Source organism: Myotis lucifugus, unplaced genomic scaffold, assembly GCF_000147115.1.
Source record: "Myotis lucifugus unplaced genomic scaffold, Myoluc2.0 scaffold_11, whole genome shotgun sequence".
Lineage (NCBI taxonomy): Eukaryota > Metazoa > Chordata > Mammalia > Chiroptera > Vespertilionidae > Myotis > Myotis lucifugus.
Window position 1 is genome coordinate 11,681,605 of NW_005871059.1, and position 18,247 is coordinate 11,699,851.

General features: G+C 41.9%; 1 protein-coding gene across 2 annotated transcripts; it reads left to right on the plus strand.

The window, feature by feature from the left end:
* Positions 1-26: 26 nt before the first annotated feature.
* IL22RA2 (interleukin 22 receptor subunit alpha 2) lies at positions 27-18,028 on the plus strand. Of its 2 annotated transcripts, XM_023750203.1 has the most exons (6): positions 27-1,258; positions 5,219-5,354; positions 7,678-7,856; positions 15,360-15,529; positions 15,744-15,790; positions 17,756-18,028. In XM_023750203.1, the coding sequence occupies exons 1-6, from the start codon at positions 1,198-1,200 to the stop codon at positions 17,805-17,807; spliced, it is 645 nt and encodes a 214-aa protein (XP_023605971.1). In that variant the 5' UTR covers positions 27-1,197; the 3' UTR covers positions 17,808-18,028. The 2 variants fall into 2 exon arrangements, with proteins under 2 accessions (XP_023605971.1, XP_006084563.1); XM_006084501.3 differs by lacking the exon at positions 15,744-15,790 and having other exon boundaries at positions 38-1,258.
* Positions 18,029-18,247: the final 219 nt, after the last annotated feature.

Consider the following 18,247-nt stretch of genomic DNA (forward strand, 5'->3'; position numbering starts at 1 on the left):
ATCAGGCCAGTTGGCCACTGCAGTGTGTGTCATAGCAACCGGTCGTTCCGGTCACTTGGCTTTTATATATATAGATACTGCAGTGTCTGCTTTCTCTTTTAGAAGTTGGCTTTGGGAAGGTAGGGGCTGCAGCCTTGCTTCTGAGAACAATGCTTAGCACATGACAGTGCAGTAAATACATGTTAAATTATTGAATGAATGAAAGAACAAACAAATGAATGAGTACTGCTCAGCAACCATCACTATTACTTACTAAACAGACCATTCCACCAAGAACTTGAAACTACATAAAAGGAAAAGGAAGCCAGAATCTATTTCCTCTTTTAAGCCTCTTAAAAAAAAAAACACCTTTGACTTTTTTGTGCTTTAATTTAGTGTCTCTAAAAACATGTGATAAAAATTGTTTGGGCAAGAAAGATGACATAATAAACCATGGACAAGGAACAGATAACCTAGTTCAATCAAATTTCCAAAAAGATCTAATGTAGCTCAAAATGATTTCTCCAGATTCACTTTTAAAGACTCATTCGGTTTGACTTACTCAGAAATCACTCAAAATATCAGATTCATAAGAACTGAGGTTGGGAATAGAAAGGAACAGGCATTACTTGAGTGGGGATCAGACCAACGAGTATGGCAGGAGCGTGGCAGGGAGCCAGAGGGTGTGGAGGGTACGAGATGTACCAAGAAGTTTACTCAGAGAGCTTCCAATAAGGGAGGAAAAGGAAAAACAGTCAGAGACCCCACCTGCTTTGAACCACTGCCAGGGGCTCTGATAGCTGTAACTGCCAAGCACATCACTCAAACTCACGCCCACTATAAGCTTCTTTGCCTCCAGGGCCCAAGTTCCTTTAAGATTTCATGAGTGGCTCCATTCACTCACCTGCGAGCACCTTGCACAATTCCTGCCCTACCCTGCCCTCCAGTCCGCCAATCCTCAGTGAATTTTTTTCCCTTTTCACAGTTAATGAAGCCTCAATCCCTACAAAATTGAGCTTCCCCATCAAAGTGACTTACAGCAAATGTGTTTTGAAGCAATTCTTTACTTGCATAATTTCCCTAATAAAACGCATTCACGGAACCACTGTTAAACTCAGAAGAGGGTGCTCTGCATGAGGATTCCAATTTCCTCTTCTGATCAGAGCTGTGCTCTCATTCAGGGGATCGCTGGTTGCCTGACCAGTCACACGCGCAACCATGACGCCTAAACATTGCCTTCTAGGCTTCCTCGTCACTCTCTTCCTGACTGGTGCTGCAGGTAAGTGCTTCATTTCTTTCTAATTGCTCACAGTTTTGTCATCTGAGTGTGCTTGAGGGATTATTAGAAATGGCAATGCTGCTTTTCCGGGCTTTGTAAAAATTCCAGCTTTCTTCTGTCTTGAAATAATCAGAACAGATGTGGGGTCAGTTTTTATCTGCAACCTGAATAACTAACTCCACGTGGACTTATTGAGTAGCTACTCTAGTGGGTGCAAAATTCATACAGGACCAACGCACATCCACCTCTGTCTCCTTAGCATTTCTTTTGCCTTCAGGGGACATGACAGCTTAGTGGGTAGAAAAAGTCTTCTAAGCCAGATTGTCTGAGTCTGGATTTCAGCTCTGCCATTTACTCTTTAGGAAGACTTGGGCAATTGACTTAACGTTCCCATGCCTCAATGTCTTCATCTGTAGAATGGGAATTGTACGTATTGTGAGGATTAAATGAATTAATATATGCCAAGTGCTTGGAGCAATGCCTGGCACAGAATAGAGACAGTAAAGAACATGTGCGAATTTGCTCTCGGTATTCACAGAGAACTCTTCCAGAGCAGAAACCATCATCACCCCAACATACCTCTGAGCAAGGCCATTAGGACCCCCAGTTAACAGATGGGTACCTCTCAATGTGAGTGACTCAAGTAAATTTCCCAAAACTACACAGTTGCCCAGTGACTGATTATATAAAAACAGTTCAAGCCTCCATCTCCCAGAAATGTGTGCAATTGTGTAGACTATGCCTTTGCTCCTTGTAACACCAAGGACTAACTTAGCAAAATATGGCAGGAATTCAGTGCTACCCAAATGATCCTGGCTCTGCATCTTACCGGGTCTGTAACCTTGGGCAAGATAGGCAACTTCTTTAAGTCTCTGCTTCCCTACTGTAAATATAGTAATAAAAATACCTGCTTTATTTGGTGATTTGGGAATGAAATAAGATGTAAAGCTTTGGGCACCGTGCCTGATACATGTTTAATGTTCATAGACATTCATGTTCAATGAATGTCAGCTGGGAAGAGGAAGGGTAGGAGGAGGAGGAGGAATATCTCCAGCCTGTTGTTGTTTGGTTTTCTCCATTAGCTCTTCTCTCCTGAGGCTTTGTACTTGGTTTTCCATGGTGACAGGCAGGCTCTGGAGTTTGCTGCTGCACAAGTTCCTTCTGCTCAACAAGGCTTAGTTTTTTAGTCTGTGAGAGGAAGATGACAATAGTCCACTTTTCATAGAAAAGTGGGGCAGATTAAATGAGTTAATGCAGATAAAAGCCCCTCAGTGTCTGGTACAGAGTGATTTGCTATTATTTTGATGATTGTCTTACAAAAATTAGAGAAGAAATCCACAGACAGATAAGCGAACCCAAATCATCTATCTTCAGGGCAGCAAATCAACTCCAGGCAAGGGCTTCAGGACTCTGCCTGTCATCTCCCAAAAACTCAGGGGAGTTTTATGTACTAAATATGAGTGATTACGCAGCATTTTAGTGAGCAAAATTAATGGTGGCAATAGATTCTTTCCAAGTACACACCACCATTTGATGCACTGAAGGAGGTCAAAAAAATAAAAACACCCCCTCCCCCTTAATAAGAGTATTAACACTATTTGGGTGGTAAAAATAAACAAACATTAGAAAATAACACATCTTGAATGTTCAGAGCTGAGATTATGGGTTTAGGATTACTTGCTTCCACCTCAATGATATTTGAGCAAAGACTTGATGTATGTGGAAATCCAGGGAGGAGCAGTCAGGAAAAGAGAAAGACCTTCAGTGGGGACCACACCCACAGGTGGAGCAGGAGAAAGAAAATGAGGTCAGAGAAAATAGGGGCTACGCTTCCTGACTCCTCCATCTGCCCAACTTCCTAGCCCAGTGGTCGGCAAACTCATTAGTCAACAAAGCCAAATATCATCAGTACAACGATTGAAATTTCTTTTGAGAGCCAAATTTTTTAAACTTAAACTATATGGTAGATACATTGTTATTAACTTAATTAGGGTACTCCTAAGCTGGCCTTTGCTAAAAACGTCCTCAATCTGATTGAGGTACGTTCGCTGAGGTCAACCCTTTCCAACTCTCCTATCCACACTCGTCTTGTATACTTGTTTCGCCTATCTCCTTTCCGAAAACCGACTTCTGCGTATGGGCCACGAAGTTTCAATCGCACTGTACGTGCGCGCCCGCACCTGGAGTTTTGTGGAAGGGCCACACTCAAGAGGCCAAAGAGCCGCATGTGGCTCGCGAGCCACGGTTTGCCGACCACTGTCCTAGCCCTTTTCAGAAACCTTGAACCTGGAGTTTTGTGGAAGGGCCACACTCAAGAGGCCAAAGAGCCGCATGTGGCTCGCGAGCCACGGTTTGCCGACCACTGTCCTAGCCCTTTTCAGAAACCTTGAACCTGCTCAGGAGGTGAAGCTCTTCCTCTGCCCATCTTAGTTTCATAGCTCTTTAATAGAAAGAAAGATTAACAAGAGAAAAACAGCTTATTAATGCATACAGAGCATATCACAAATGAGAAACCTAAACAGAGTACCGCAAAACGGTGGGTTAGAATTCGAGCTTATGTAGCATCTTCAGCAAAAAAATAAATAAAAATACATTTGTAGAGACATGGCAGGACAAATGAAAGCAATTTTAGGCTTGCAAGGGTGGGAAACTATGGAAAAGTAAATATATGAGAGGAAACTAATGGAGTGCGATTTGTTGGCAGATTCTTCTGGTGCCATCTCTGGGCGGGTAAGAGTCAGTCTCGGTAAAAGAAGAATTTATAGACTGCCTTTAGTCAGAAAAAGCGGCCGGGGGGGGGGGGGGGCTTTTCCTGCCTGCATTGCTTACTTGCTTTCAGCTCAAAATAAGTTTTTTATGTCAAAAGAGGCATATTTTGGGGTGACACATTCTGGCTTTCTTCAGACTCTAGAATAAAATATTGTCAAAGGTCTCTTGCCTCCATGGGACTAAGAACAGGCGAGACTGCACCACCCATGTCACATGACCTGAGGTGGAAAGTACAAGCCATGTCAGGGCAAAGTTATCCTTTCCTGCCATGGTTGCTGTTGAGAGCCTTCTCAGGGACACTGGGCCCATGGCAGGGTCTTGGGCGGTCTCCCTTCATAGCATGGGCCAGTTTAGCTGAGCACTTACACTTGAAGCCAGGACGCAGGCCAATCAGTGCAGACCTTCAGGAGTGGGACAGCAAAGCCGGCCTACCTGGAATATAGGTGGGTCCTCTGGGAGAGGTGGAGGACACTGAGGCAGGACCCAGAGATTGAGCAAGAACCTGAGAAAGGAAGAACTGAGTGCTGGGCTGAGGTCCTAGAGCCAAAATTGATCCAAGGCAAAATGTTCTATCAGAGGAGCCGTAATACAGGGCTCCTAAGAAGGTGGGAGAGTGGCCTTGGCATGGGTCTTTCATCTCAGTCCTTACATTCCATGACCCTCAGGGAAGGGACTAAGGACAGTATTTACCCACTGCTCTTTACTTCCTCTACGGTTTGGGAATGGGATGGGAGGATATCAGTTAGGTGTTGATAGTCTGAAACACAATGGTCCTGAAACTTCAGCATGCATAAAAATCATCACATCAAAGATTCAAAATGATGATTTCTGGGCTCCACTTCCATTATCTGCACTGACAGCAACTTCTTTAGGGAATCCCACCTCAGGTATTACCTTGAAAACTACATTAATAACAATGGTGCGTGCCCTAACCAGTTTGGCTCAGTGGATAGAGCATCGACCTGTGGACTGAAGGGTCCCAGGTTCGATTCTGGTCAAGGGCATGTACCTTGGTTGCGGGCACATCCCCAGTAGGTGTGCAGGAGGCAGCTGATCGATGTTTCTCTCTCATCGATGTTTCTAACTCTCTATCCCTCTCCTCTCTGTAAAAAATCAATTAAATATATTTAAAAAATAACAATGGTGCGCATATTAATAATGTTCAGTGTTTTCCCTTCTCTATTATTTTAGAAACTCATCCAGCCCATGAGTCTCTGAAGCCTCAGAGAGTACATTTTCAGTCCCGGAACTTTCACAACGTTTTGCACTGGCAGCCTGGGAGGGCTTCTGCCAGCAGCAGCAGTATCTACTTTGTACAATATAAAATGTAAGTGATTTGAGCTTCCTCCAACTGATAGACATGGCCACGGGGAGAACATTTTCTAGAATTGCAATGGAATGTAAGAATCTGAGCATTATTTCAGTGTCAGAGAGACTGAGAAAAAGCAGAGGTAAGGGACAGGATTGTCTTGTCTCCCCTGAAGGCCGCCTGGTGACACAAAATGGATGATGTGGTGCAAAATGCTGGGGACATATGTCATCCCGTAAAAACCAGCACCAAGACCTTGCAGGCTCAGCCTTTGGCGTCACAGCAGTCTGGCACACAGTGGGCACTCAAATAACTATTTGTCAAGCGAGTGTTGGAAACAGCTTGCTTAGCATACAGCAGTCACTTCACTAAGTTGACACTATTCATACTGAAAAAGAAGTTGTGGGTCACATGGAGGTCAGTGTGTGAAATATATTTTTAATGTAAAAGTCATTTTTTAGAGTGTGTTTGCTATTTAGAAAATGCATTTCAAAAATTAATGACTCCTGTAAGCATGAACACGAATTGGAACGTGCTGCTGCATGTTCCTCTCGTGTGAGCTTCAAGCTAGTTCTGCGGGATCGTTGCCAAACCTCAGATAGGATCAGCTCCTTTCCTGGACCGAGGCCTGGAACAGAGGTTCCTGATTTGCACATGGCAGGTTTCCCACTCAAGCATTTCCTGGGGGTATTTTTGAGGCTCTTTCCTCTCTTACATAGTTTGCAGTGCTGACTGAGCGTGAGACAGGAAATACGACCCTTTATTTTGAAGGTTTTTCATCATAAATTTAGAAACCAGGTGTAGCTCTGGACCAAAATAACAATTTTTATTCCGTAAATTCATGTCTCTCCAGCATGGAGTAGGTCCAAGGTCCAATGTTTCCACTCATTAACCTCTCACTAACTTCAGAAGAAATATTTCTGGAATTTTTTCAGTCTGTAACTACCGCAGCTTTTCTTACATTTGGGTAAAATTTACAAAGCTTTACTATAAAGATTCCTCCATTTCAAAAACAGATGAGTAGCTGGAGATGCTTCCAGCATGTAGGGAGTTGGGAGGAGTGTTCTTGCCCTTCCTCCTTAGGCAGTATAAACAGGTCCAAAGTGGGCCTATTTGTGGTCCAATATAAAAGGTGGATTAGGAGTTCTTTTATCATGATACTAATGAAGGTTAAACTTAAAGGCAACATAGAAGAATTTTATATTTGTAATTCTTTTTCTTAACGAAGGCTCCCAAACGTGTATAAAATTCAGACTACCTGGATCCCTTCTTAGCTCTGTGGTATTTTCAACAGCACAATGCAGATTTATATTTTTGAAATCATTCCTTTTGGTTCTATCCAGTTCACATGGGTCTATAAGTGATATCTGTCCCATTTGGGGTAGGACAAAAAATAAGGTATCACATTAATAGAGAGGCCAGTCATTACAGCTAAATTCAGCGAGCAAAGACAATTTCTCATCAATAAATAACAATTAAAAAACATTAAATCGTGCTTAATCTATGATGTTGGTTCTTTTTTTTTATGGTATCTTCTGATATAGTGAAGCTGCTGTCATATAGTTTACAAAGTAAAGATATCAGCAACATTCCTATGGCTAGAAAGTCACAGATTTCAAGTCCTTCAACAAATACGGTGAAGCCTTTCTCCTGGCCTCTAATTCGTGCTCTGCTCCCACTGTTGTCTTATTGCATTTTCTCTGATTTATGACGGGTAAGGAAGTAAGCACTGATCTTCCCCTTTGCTGTTACACCATCCCCTAGTCTCAGGATGAATCAGCCTATCTGTCTCTGCCTTGCTACCTTTTGAACAATTTTATGGCTACCCCTCTCTCTTTTCCAGCTCCTCACATAGCACTCACTACAACCCCCACTCTATTTCCAATAAAGAAATTGGTATGTGCTGGGTAAGCATCACCTGAGATAAAAAGTAGTAGCAAATTCTCAGAATCAGCCACATTACTCAACAGCAAGCTGATGAGAAGTGAAGAAAACCACAGAGTTGAATCCTCAGAAGCATTAAGGATGTGGAGAGCCAGTTCTCAAAAATAAAAGTTGGTCCATAGACCAGAAGAAAAACTTCACAAAGTATGTTTAATAAAACAAGCTCTAGGTTAGTGATACAGAAGGTGTCAGGCTTGAGTTTATGTTTTATCAAGAGAATACTTTGGTTGACAAGAAGAAATCTTTTTAAGGATACTTAAGAGTAGCCATAAGCCTTTATAGTAGTACTGATATTGGAGAACAATTTCCAACCAGTCTAAAATATTAATAGACTGAGAAAACTGCGCACTCCTTCAACAGAAAGAAGACACTCAAATTTGTCTTTTCCCTTTTATAGCTATGGACAGAGACAATGGAAAAATAAAGAGGACTGTTGGGGTATTCCGGAATTATTTTGTGACCTTACCAATGAAACTTCAGATGTTCAGGAGGCTTATTACGGAAGGGTGAAGACGGCTGTGGCTGGGACCCACTCGGCCTGGACCATGACACGGCGGTTCACTCCCTGGTGGGAAAGTGAGTCCATGGAGTTTCTTTGCATTTGCTTTTCCTGCCCTTGAGTAGCCTTCCTAGAGTATGTCTAGTTGCGAGGCCCTGTGCTTTGCAGAGGTCCACACCATCATCTCACTTGATCAAATACTCAGAACAACACCAGAAGATGGCGGTCACTACCCTTACTTCACAGCCCAGGAAATCAAGGCACGGAGGCTTCAGTAGTTGCTCAGCCTTGTATAACCAGATCAGGATTCAAATTCTGCTGCATCTGACTGCAGAGTCGACACTCTGTCGCTCTGCCAGATTGTTACCTCCTAGGTAATAATAATTAAAAAAAGAGTTTTAGATAGCAGAAAAGAGTTGTACCACCCTAGACCCCTCCTAATAATGGGGGTTAAATTCCTGAAAATACTCATTAGAAGAATTTTCTGTTGAGGAAATTAAGACTTTTGCTACCTCCCCAAAGGGGAGACAAAAAGTTCGCTCTCTTATCCATATCTCCATGATGTATATTCTTTTCCTAATTTAATCATAATCCAAGAATAATATTATAATCAAATATGTAAATTATGAAATAAATCATTACCAACAGACCTTATATAAAGGAGTAGACAAAGGGGAAAGAAAAAAGAGTGTTTAATGCATATATACAAAGATATGTATAATAAAACAAGAAAGAAAATGTGTTACATATTATAGTTCTCATAATTGCAACTAGTCATGAAGCTGTAGTTAATATTTTTAATTTCTTCTCTCATTATTAATTCAATGTTCACTTTCTTTCCAGCCAGCAACTCAGCTCTTCAGTCATGAGGAGTTTGAGTTCTTTTGGTCTTTCTTGTATAAGCTAGACATAATCTTACATTCATTTTTTATCACAGAATAGAGAGTTCTAGGAGGCACCTCAAGGGATATCAGACATACTTCTCCCTGACCCCGGTGTATCTATAACAATTCTATTTCCTCTTGATAATCAGAACCAATCGTCCCAGACAACACATGGACCTTATTTTCGCCTTGTTGGTTAAATGGCACCAAGAGCTTCAAACAGTTAGGAGGCAGCCTTAACTTTTAAGTATTGGAAACTATTGTTGTTATTATTCAGAAGGATTAAGGATCAAGTGTATGGGAAACAACCATTTCATGAGTCAGTTGCTATGAGAATTGCTTCTCCTACCACCATGTCTTGTATCTTAACCCAGTGAATTCTGTCTATGGAAGGTATAGTGCCATATATTGGTCTCAAGATTAGAGCAAATATGGATTCCTAGACAAGTTCCCAAGGTGTCGTCTCCCAAACTGAGTTTTCAATTATCCACTTTACTTCATATAAAGCCCCATCGCTGAGATAGAATATATGGTAAGGCTTCACTTCTTCCACATTAACTTAGCTCTTCTGTCATAAGCAATGTAGAGTGGGGTACCATGCTCATGCATGAGGCATTCATGATTACCTCCATGGTGGGGGGTGACCAGGGGGACTGCTGATAACTACAGCTTCTATTCCAATGCCACTTGCCCCCACCCCCATGGAAAGAGATAAAAATATCTACTATATAAAATGAATTATGTACTAGGGTTGGTTCATCTTACTGGGAAATTGGACTCAGCAGTGTCAGTCCAGCCTTGGCAAGAGGAAGTCCATATGGTTGAGTCTATAGCCTCCATCCATTTCACACAACCATTTTATTCATGAGCCTATCAAGCAAGTATGGGACACTAGGGAAGTGGGCCTTCACTGCCTGCACCTAGATTTTTAAGCAGCTTTATTGAGATATAATTCACACTCCTTATAACGTGTACAATTCAATTTTTTGTATATTCACAAATATGTATAACCATCATCCACACTCAATTTTAGAACATTTTCACCATCTCAAAAAGAAATTCCATACACATTGGCTATCACCATCCTATTCCTCTACTTCTCCAGCCTTTCAGCCCTACGCAACCACTAATCTACTTCTGTCTCTACAAAGTACCCTGTGCTTGGCATTTCATATGAATGGAATAATATAATATGTGGTCTTTGGTGACTGGCCTCTTTCACTTAGTATAATGTTTTCAAGGTTCTTCTTATTGCATCATATTTTAGTACTTCCTGTCTTTTTGTGACAGAATCATATTCTAGTATATGGATAGACCACACTTTGTTTATCCATTTCTCAGCTGATGAACATTTGAGTTGTTTTCCCCTGTTGGCCATTATGAATAGTGCTTCTATAGGAATTCATGTACCAGTTTTTGTGTAGACATATGTTTTTATTTCTTTGTGGCACATACCTTAGGAATGGAATTGCTGGGTTACATAGTAACTCTATGTTTAGTCATTTGAGGAACTGCCAGACTGTTTTCCAAAGCAACTGTACCATTTTACAGTTCCCTCAGCAGTGTATGAGGTTCTGATTTATCCACATTCTCAGAAACACTTACCTGACTTTTTTTTATTACAAAACATGTGGAGAATGTGGAGAAATCAAAGCTCAAAAGTTCAAAATTTCATGGGGTATTTTGAAAATGCATAGCACAAGTAAATGTGGTATGTTTCATTCATCTAGCAAGCCCAGCGAATGTTTCTTAGTAATAAGGGGTGAAAAGTAAAGCAACTTGTCCTTCACTTGAGAGGAAATGTCTCCAACAAACCGCAGAGGAAATTTAATGACAATGTTCTGCTTCTATGTATCTTACTAAAGCATCTAGAGTGCCTAGTACTTTAGGCACACCAAATGTAATCAGTATCACAAGATCAATTTAGTGGACCAACAGGATATCCTGTGAAAAGATCAATGACTGCAGATTATTTGTGACAGACAGCCAGGATGACAATGAAAGTCAAGTGAGCCTGGCCAGTATGACTTATTGGTCAGGGCACATGCCCAGGTTGTGGGCTTGATCCCCAGTAGGGGGCATGCTGGAGACAGCCTATCAATGATTCTCATCATTAATGTTTCGATCTCTCTCTCCCTCTCCCTTCCTCTCTGAAATCAATAAAAATAAAAATAAAACATTTTAGTAAAATGAAAGGAAGCCAAGTGAAAGAGAACTTTTCTGATACTTTCTAACTATTGGACAAAGGAAGGAAAAGAGTCATTCTCTAAAGTAGTAACTGTATATTAAAGGCTGTGTTGATTGGCTCCAGAACGGTTACTATAATGAGTCACACCATGGTCACCACCTGAGTGCATTTACAATTATCCCTTTTATTATTCCATCTTTTTTGGGGGGAGTGGGGGGCAAAAAAGAGGATATAATTCAAAAAAATGAGTTAAATGGGGGAAGTAATACATCTTACTACCTCTGCATCATTCAAAGTGTTTTTTAAAATATATTTTTATTGATTTCAGAGAGGAAGGGAGAGGGAGAGAGAGATAGAAGTATCTATGAGAGAGAATCATTGATTGGCTGCCTCCTGCACGCCCCCTACTGGGGATCAAGCCCGCAACCTGGGCATGTGCCCTTGACTGGAATCAAACCTGGGACCCTTCAATCCGCAAACCAAAGCTCTATCCACTGAGCCAAACCAGCTAGAGCCAAGGTGTTCCTTTGATGCACAAATCTCTGCTGTATCCCCTGGGATACAATAGTACTTTTGATTTTCAATTTTGTTCAGAGGAGGAATTCCACTGGCTTCCATTTGGCCTTTCATCCCATAATAACTTTCATGCCACAGCTCAGAAAACCAAAATGGGCATTGATCCTGTCGGTATGTATAGCTCATTGAATCTGCTTTTATTACCTGACAGCTACAAGAACCCACAGTGCATTCTGAGTCCCCAACGATTACTATCAGCTCAGAATCAGGGTCCATTATTGGCCAAATGGTCTGTACTGTGCTTATCTTTCTCCAGTTTGCAGTTACCCTCAGGGAAGTATAAAAGATGTATCTTACAACTTGCAGCATTATTACCTCACTTGCCTAATGATCTAGATGGTGCTATGTCCCATTAGAGCCAAACTAATTGGATCATGGCCAAAATGCTAGATGTTTAGTTTTCTAATTCTTCAACTAGCAGGAGCGGAATGAAAACTAAGCAAACCAATCCATGGTATCCAGCACATATTTTTTTGGAATAACTTGAAATTCAACCCCAATCCACTGCACCAACAGTTCTCTATAAAAGAGCTGACTCGGGAAAGCCTTGCCATCAAAGAAGAGAAACAACAATGAAAGGTGTATGTTACAGTTTTGACTCAGTTAGGAATCAAGAATTTTCTAAGTTCAAAAAGGTCTGAGATTCAAATATATTCAACTTTCATGTTTCAGTAAACATCAACTTGAGGTTGTACCAGGTTACAGAGCCAAATACTTAAACCAGAGTTCAAAAGTACTAGTGATGAAGGAAATAACTAATAAATAGGATTACACTAAAATTACAAACTTCTATTTTTAAAAATATACCATGAAAGTGATGAAAAGGCAACCTACAGACAGAAGATATAAACAATGCACATATTTGACAAAGGACTATGTCTAGAATGTAAAAAGAACTCGTACAAATTAATAATAAAAAGACAACAGATTAAAAATGGGCAAGAAGTTTGATCAGACTCTTCACAAAAATATCCAAATATGCAATGAACATTAAATTCCATTAGTCATCAGGAAATGTAATTTAAAAACACAAAGAATAAGTGCACACACTTACCAGAATGGCTAAAATTAAAAAATGTTAAGATAATAAAGCTAAGTGTTAGAGAGAATGTAAAGAACTGGAACTTTCATATACTGAAGGGAATATAAATTGGTGTATCCACTGTGAAAACTGGCAACATCTATCACCCAGCAAGTCTATTCTTAGTTATATTCCCAACAAAATGCATATTTCCCCAATGACATGTACAAGAATGCTCATAGCAACTTTACTCATAATATTAAAAAACTAGAAACAACCTAGTGAATAACACAATAAACTGTGATACTCATACAATTAAATACCACACAGCAACCAAAAGAACTACATATATATTATATTACTAGAGGCCCGGTGCACACAAATTTGTGCACTCGGTTGGTCCCTCAGCCCGGCCTATGCCCTCTTGCAGTCTGGGACCCCTCGGAGGATGTCCACCTGCTGGCTTAGGCCGCTTCCTGGGGGATCGGGCCCAAGTTGGCAGTTAGACATCCCTCTAGCAGCCTTGGAGCCCTTGGGGGATGTCCACTACCAGCAGGGAGCAGACCTAAGCTGCAGTCGGACATCCTTAGTGCTGCTGAGGAGGCAGGAGAGGCTCCCGCCACCACCACTGTGCTGGCAGCCATCAGCCTGGCTTGTGGCTGAGCAGAGCTCCCCTGTGGGAGTGCACTGACCACCAGGAGACAACTCCTGCATTGAGCATCTGCCCATGGTGGTCAGTGTGTGTCATAGTGACCAGTCATTCCCAGTCGTTCTGCTGTTAGGGTCAATTTGCATATTACCCTTTTATTATGTAGGATAGAGGCCTGGTGCACGGGTGGGGGCCAGCTGGTTTGCCCTGAAGGGCGTCCTGGATAAGGGTGGGGGTCCCACTGGGGTGCCTGGCCAGCCTGGGTGAGGGGCTGATGGGTGTTTGCAGGCTGGTCACACCCCCTTCAGGGTGGGGGTCCCCACTGGGGTGCCTGGCCAGCCTGGGTGAGGGGCTGAGGGCCATTTTCAGGCTGGCCAAGCCCCCCCGGGAGATGGATGGAAGCTCCCAGCGTCTCCTTTTTTTCTTTCTTTTTTTTATTCTGGGATTTATTTACCTTCTATAATTGAAACTTTGTAGCCTTGAGAGGAGCTCAGAGCTGGCCAGGGTGGGCAGGAGGGAAGCTTGGCTTCCTCCATCGCCAGGGGCAACCCAAGCCTCCTGCTCACTCCAGCTCCGTGGCCATGGCTGGCTGAAAGCAGGTATCTGGGGTTTATTTTATCTTCTATAATTGAAACTTTGTTGCTTTGAGTGGAGCTCAGAGCCGCTGTGGCAGGTGGGAAGCTTGGCTTCCTCCATCATTGGGGCAACCAAGCCTCCTGCTTGCTCCAGCTCCATGGCTGCCGACCGCCATCTTGGTTGGGTTAATTTGCATATAGTCGCTCTGATTGGCTGGTGGGCGTGGCTTAAGGAGTAGCGAAGGTGTGGTCAATTTGCATGTTTGTCTTTTATTAGTGTAGATATTATATTATATTATATTATTATATTATATTATATTATAATTATATTTGCTAGGGCTGCCATAGCAAAATACCACAGACTTGGTCTTAAACAACAGATTTATTTTCCCACAGTTCTGAAGATCAAGGTGTCAGAGGGTTGGTTTCTTCTGATACTTCTCCTTGGCTTATAGCTCGCTATCTTCTTGCTGTGTTCTCACATAGTCATCCCTCTGTGCTTGCACATGTCCACATCTTCTGATAAGGACACCAGTCATTTTGGATTAGGGCCTATCCATACCATCCATGTGATTTCATTTTACCTTAATTTCCTCTTTAAAGTCATGTCATCCCCAACTACAGTCATATTCTGAGGTACTAGGGGTTAGGACTTCAACGCATGAATTTGCGGGTAACATAATTCAGCCCATAATTTTATATATGTATATAGTAAAAGAAGCCAGGCACACAAAAAAGTATATATGACATGATTCTAAAAATTAATGTATATGTAAATAGAAGTCAGGACAATAGTGGTTATCTTCTGGGGTTAATTACTTAGAGGGAACATGGAGGCGGTTTCTGAGTGCTAGTAATGTCCTGTTTCTTGATCTGAGTGGTACCTAGACAATTTGTTGAGCTGTAGCCTTATGATTTATTTTTTGTCTAGATCTATTTTATAGGTCAATAAAAAGTTTATTTAAAATTACAAAATTCAAACCAAATCAACAAAAAGAACGTATCAACTTTTAAACGTGTGCTCACAATAAAAGCACAAGGAAGCAGATGGACAGAAGCAAGTTTGGAAGCAACAAACATTGACCCATTCAGCACTTCAAGTATTGTAATATTGAAAGCAGCTAAAATAAGTTAAATGACATAACAAAGGGAATAAAAACATAACCAATAAACAAAACTTGCCGAAACCGGTTTGGCTCAGTGGATAGAGCGTCGGCCTGCGGACTGAAAGGTCCCAGGTTCGATTCCGGTCAAGGGCATGTACCTGGGTTGCGGGCACATCCCCAGTGGGAGATGTGCAGGAGGCAGCTGATCGATGTTTCTCTCTCATCGATGTTTCTAACTCTCTATCTCTCTCCCTTCCTCTCTGTAAAAAATCAATAAAATATATTTAAAAAAAAAAATAATAAACAAAACTTTAGACTTCATTTTCCTAAACAATCACTGCATGTGGAAATGATTGATAAATGTATTCTTATAGCTGAAATAGAATCTATTAGTCTTTGAGAATAAAAAATTATCTTCAAAGATATTTCTCAGATATTTATATTTTAGGTATCAACAGTATCTCTTCATAATGATTTTTGCCAGATATCTAAATTTAATAATTATTTATTATGCATAATGTATCCATGTGGAATATTACATTTTTTAAATGACTTATCAAAATTTCCTATTCTTTCTCCAGCAAAAATAGGTCCTCCAAGCATGAATATAACCCAAGTCAATGGATCCTTGTTGGTGATTCTCCATCCTCCAAAGATACCATATAGAAACCAAAAAGGAAAAAATGTATCAATGGAAAATTACTATGAGCTAGTATACCGAGTCTTTATAATTAAAAACTCACTAGAAAAGGTAAGTTCAGATGAATAGATAAGTCTGTTTTGTTGTTGTTGTTCATTTGACTCACATTTCAGTCATAAAATATGTCTTCTCTCTTGTTATTCTATTCCTTTTCATTTTTCCTGAGATTTTTTTTTAGTTCCTTCTCACCTTCACCCTTATTGATGAGGAATTAGTGCTTGGCATTAAATTAAGAATCTGTGCATGTGTGTTTGTATATTTTCAGTCACTCAGCTTGTCTCCACTTGATCTTCCCTGCACATCTAAAGATTGGTATTAACAATATTTAATTCCATTTGACTGCCACAAATATTCATTTTTATAGACTTTGCAGATCTTGTTTTTAAGTGGCTTTTGAGTCAGAGCATTATATATTTGTGTCATTTTGCTATGATATTTTAATTCATTGTCAGTGCCTTTATTTTGATTTGGTGGTTAATTGAATGTTCCTTCTTTTGTGTGGCCTTCTAAGACAGGGTTCCTTAAGTTCTAAGGAACAGAACCCCATTCAAACTGGTTAAGTAGAAAGTAGGTTAGTGGAGGGGAGGAGTTTAATCCTATCTAATAATAGACAAACATGGTAATTAACTATACCTCCGCTGCGCTTCCCATTGGCTAATCAGCAGGATATGCAAATTAACTGCCAATAAAGATGGCGGCTGGCAGCCACGCAGCTGAAGTGAACATGAGGCTTGCTTGCTCCAGTGATGGAGGAAGCCAAGGTTCCCCGCCTGCCGCAGCCCAGCTCTGAGCTCCGGAAGCAACAATGTTTCAATTATAGAAGCTAAACAAACCCCAGATACCTGCTTTCAGCCAGCCGGGGCCTCAGAGCTTAGAGCGCCAGTGATGGCAACAGAGTTTCAATTATAGAAGCTAAACAAACCCAGATACCTGCTTTCAGCTAGCCGCGGCCTTAGAGCTGGAGTGAGCAGGACAGCAACAATGTTTCAATTATAGAAGCTAAACAAACCCCAGATACTTGCTTTCAGCCAGCCATGGCCTCAGAGCTGGAGCTGGGCCTTAGAGCTGGAGCAGGCTCTCAGCTCCAGTGACAGCTATAGAAGGTAAATAAATCTCAGAATTTAAAAAAAAAAGAAAAAAAAAAGAGGTTGGGAGCTTTCAGTCGCCTTTCAGCCTGAAAACGGCCCTCAGCCCCTCATCCAGGCTGGCCAGGCACCCCAGTGGGGACCCCTACCCGGAAGGGGGTGTGACCAGCTGCAAACAGCCATCAGCCCATCATCCAGGCTGGCCAGGCACCCAAGCGGGACCCCCACCCTGATCCAGGACACCCTCAGGGCAAACCAGCTGGCCCCCACCCGTGCACCAGGCCTCTATCCTATATAGTAAAAGGGTAATATGCAAACTGACCCTAACAGCAGAATGACTGGGAATGACTGGTCACTGTGACACACACTGACCACCAGGGGACAGATGCTCAATGCAGGAGCTGCCCCCTGGTGGTCAGTGCACTCTCACAGGGGGGAGCTCTGCTCAGCCACAAGCCAGGCTGATGGCTGCCAGTACAGCGGTGGTGGTGGGAGCCTCTCCTGCCTCCTCAGCAGCACTAAGGATGTCTAACTGCAGCTTAGGTCTGCTCCCCGCTGGCAAATGGACATCCCCCGAGGGCTGCCGGGCTGCCAGAGGGATGTCTAATTTCCATCTTAGGCCCAATCCCCCGGGGAGCAGGCCTAAGCCAGCAAGTGGTCACCCCCGAGGGGTCCCAGACTGTGAGAGGGCACAGGCCGGGCTGAGGGACCCCCTACCCCCGAGTGCACAAATTTTTGTGCACCGGGCCTCTAGTTAGGAAATAACAAGCAATCTTAGGGACAGCCAGAAGCAAGAGTAAAGTGCTGCTCAGCTTTGTAATGGCTGGGAAGGAGAAATGGAGAAGCAAGTCTTCAAGAACCCTATTCTGCCTCTCTGTGGTCACATGTTGCATGTTTACAGCTGTCTCCAAATCTACTCAATTCTCCTCACTGCACAATTTAAATTCTTGACAAAGAGACTGACCACTGGGTCAATCAGCAGCCCTCATGTAGTACCTACACAGTCACTTGACCTGCCTCTGTATTAGGCTGTGTTCCAGGACTCTGGAGAAAGAGGCTGTGTCTAGGAAGAAACCCTACAGCCCATCTACTACTGTGACCAGGAACAACTTATTAATTGTATCAAAAATAGAGCAAACCAGTGACTTACTGAAAACCATTTATCATGTCTTCTCTTTTCCCTTGTATATAGGAACGAAAGGTATATGAAGGAACTCACAGAGTGGTTGAAATTGGAGCTGTAACACCTCACACTGGTTACTGTGTAGTGGCTGAAATATATCAGCCCATGCTAGACAGAAGAAGTCAGAGAAGTGAAGAGAGATGTGTGAAATGTCCTTGAAGTGGTGTGGTGTGCTCTGCAACATGGAAATCAAAAGCTCTCTGGGAATGGGATGGCTCGTGCTTGAAGTATCTCATTGAAAATTGTTTTTATTCTTCTTAAAGCAATGTCACACTTTTGGGACTTCTTTGTTTATCCATTATTTCTTCCTTTATATTTCATTTGTAAACTGAATTTAAGGAACATGTCCACTTCCAACACATTAGAATTTAAAGACGCAGAGAATAAGGGCTCTATGAAATATAGAGCTTTACTTCTGAATGTAACATCCCTGACAACAATCTCCACTGTTCTGAAAAATGTAAGAACCAAGGAATAGTAGGAATTTAACAAACTGTTGTT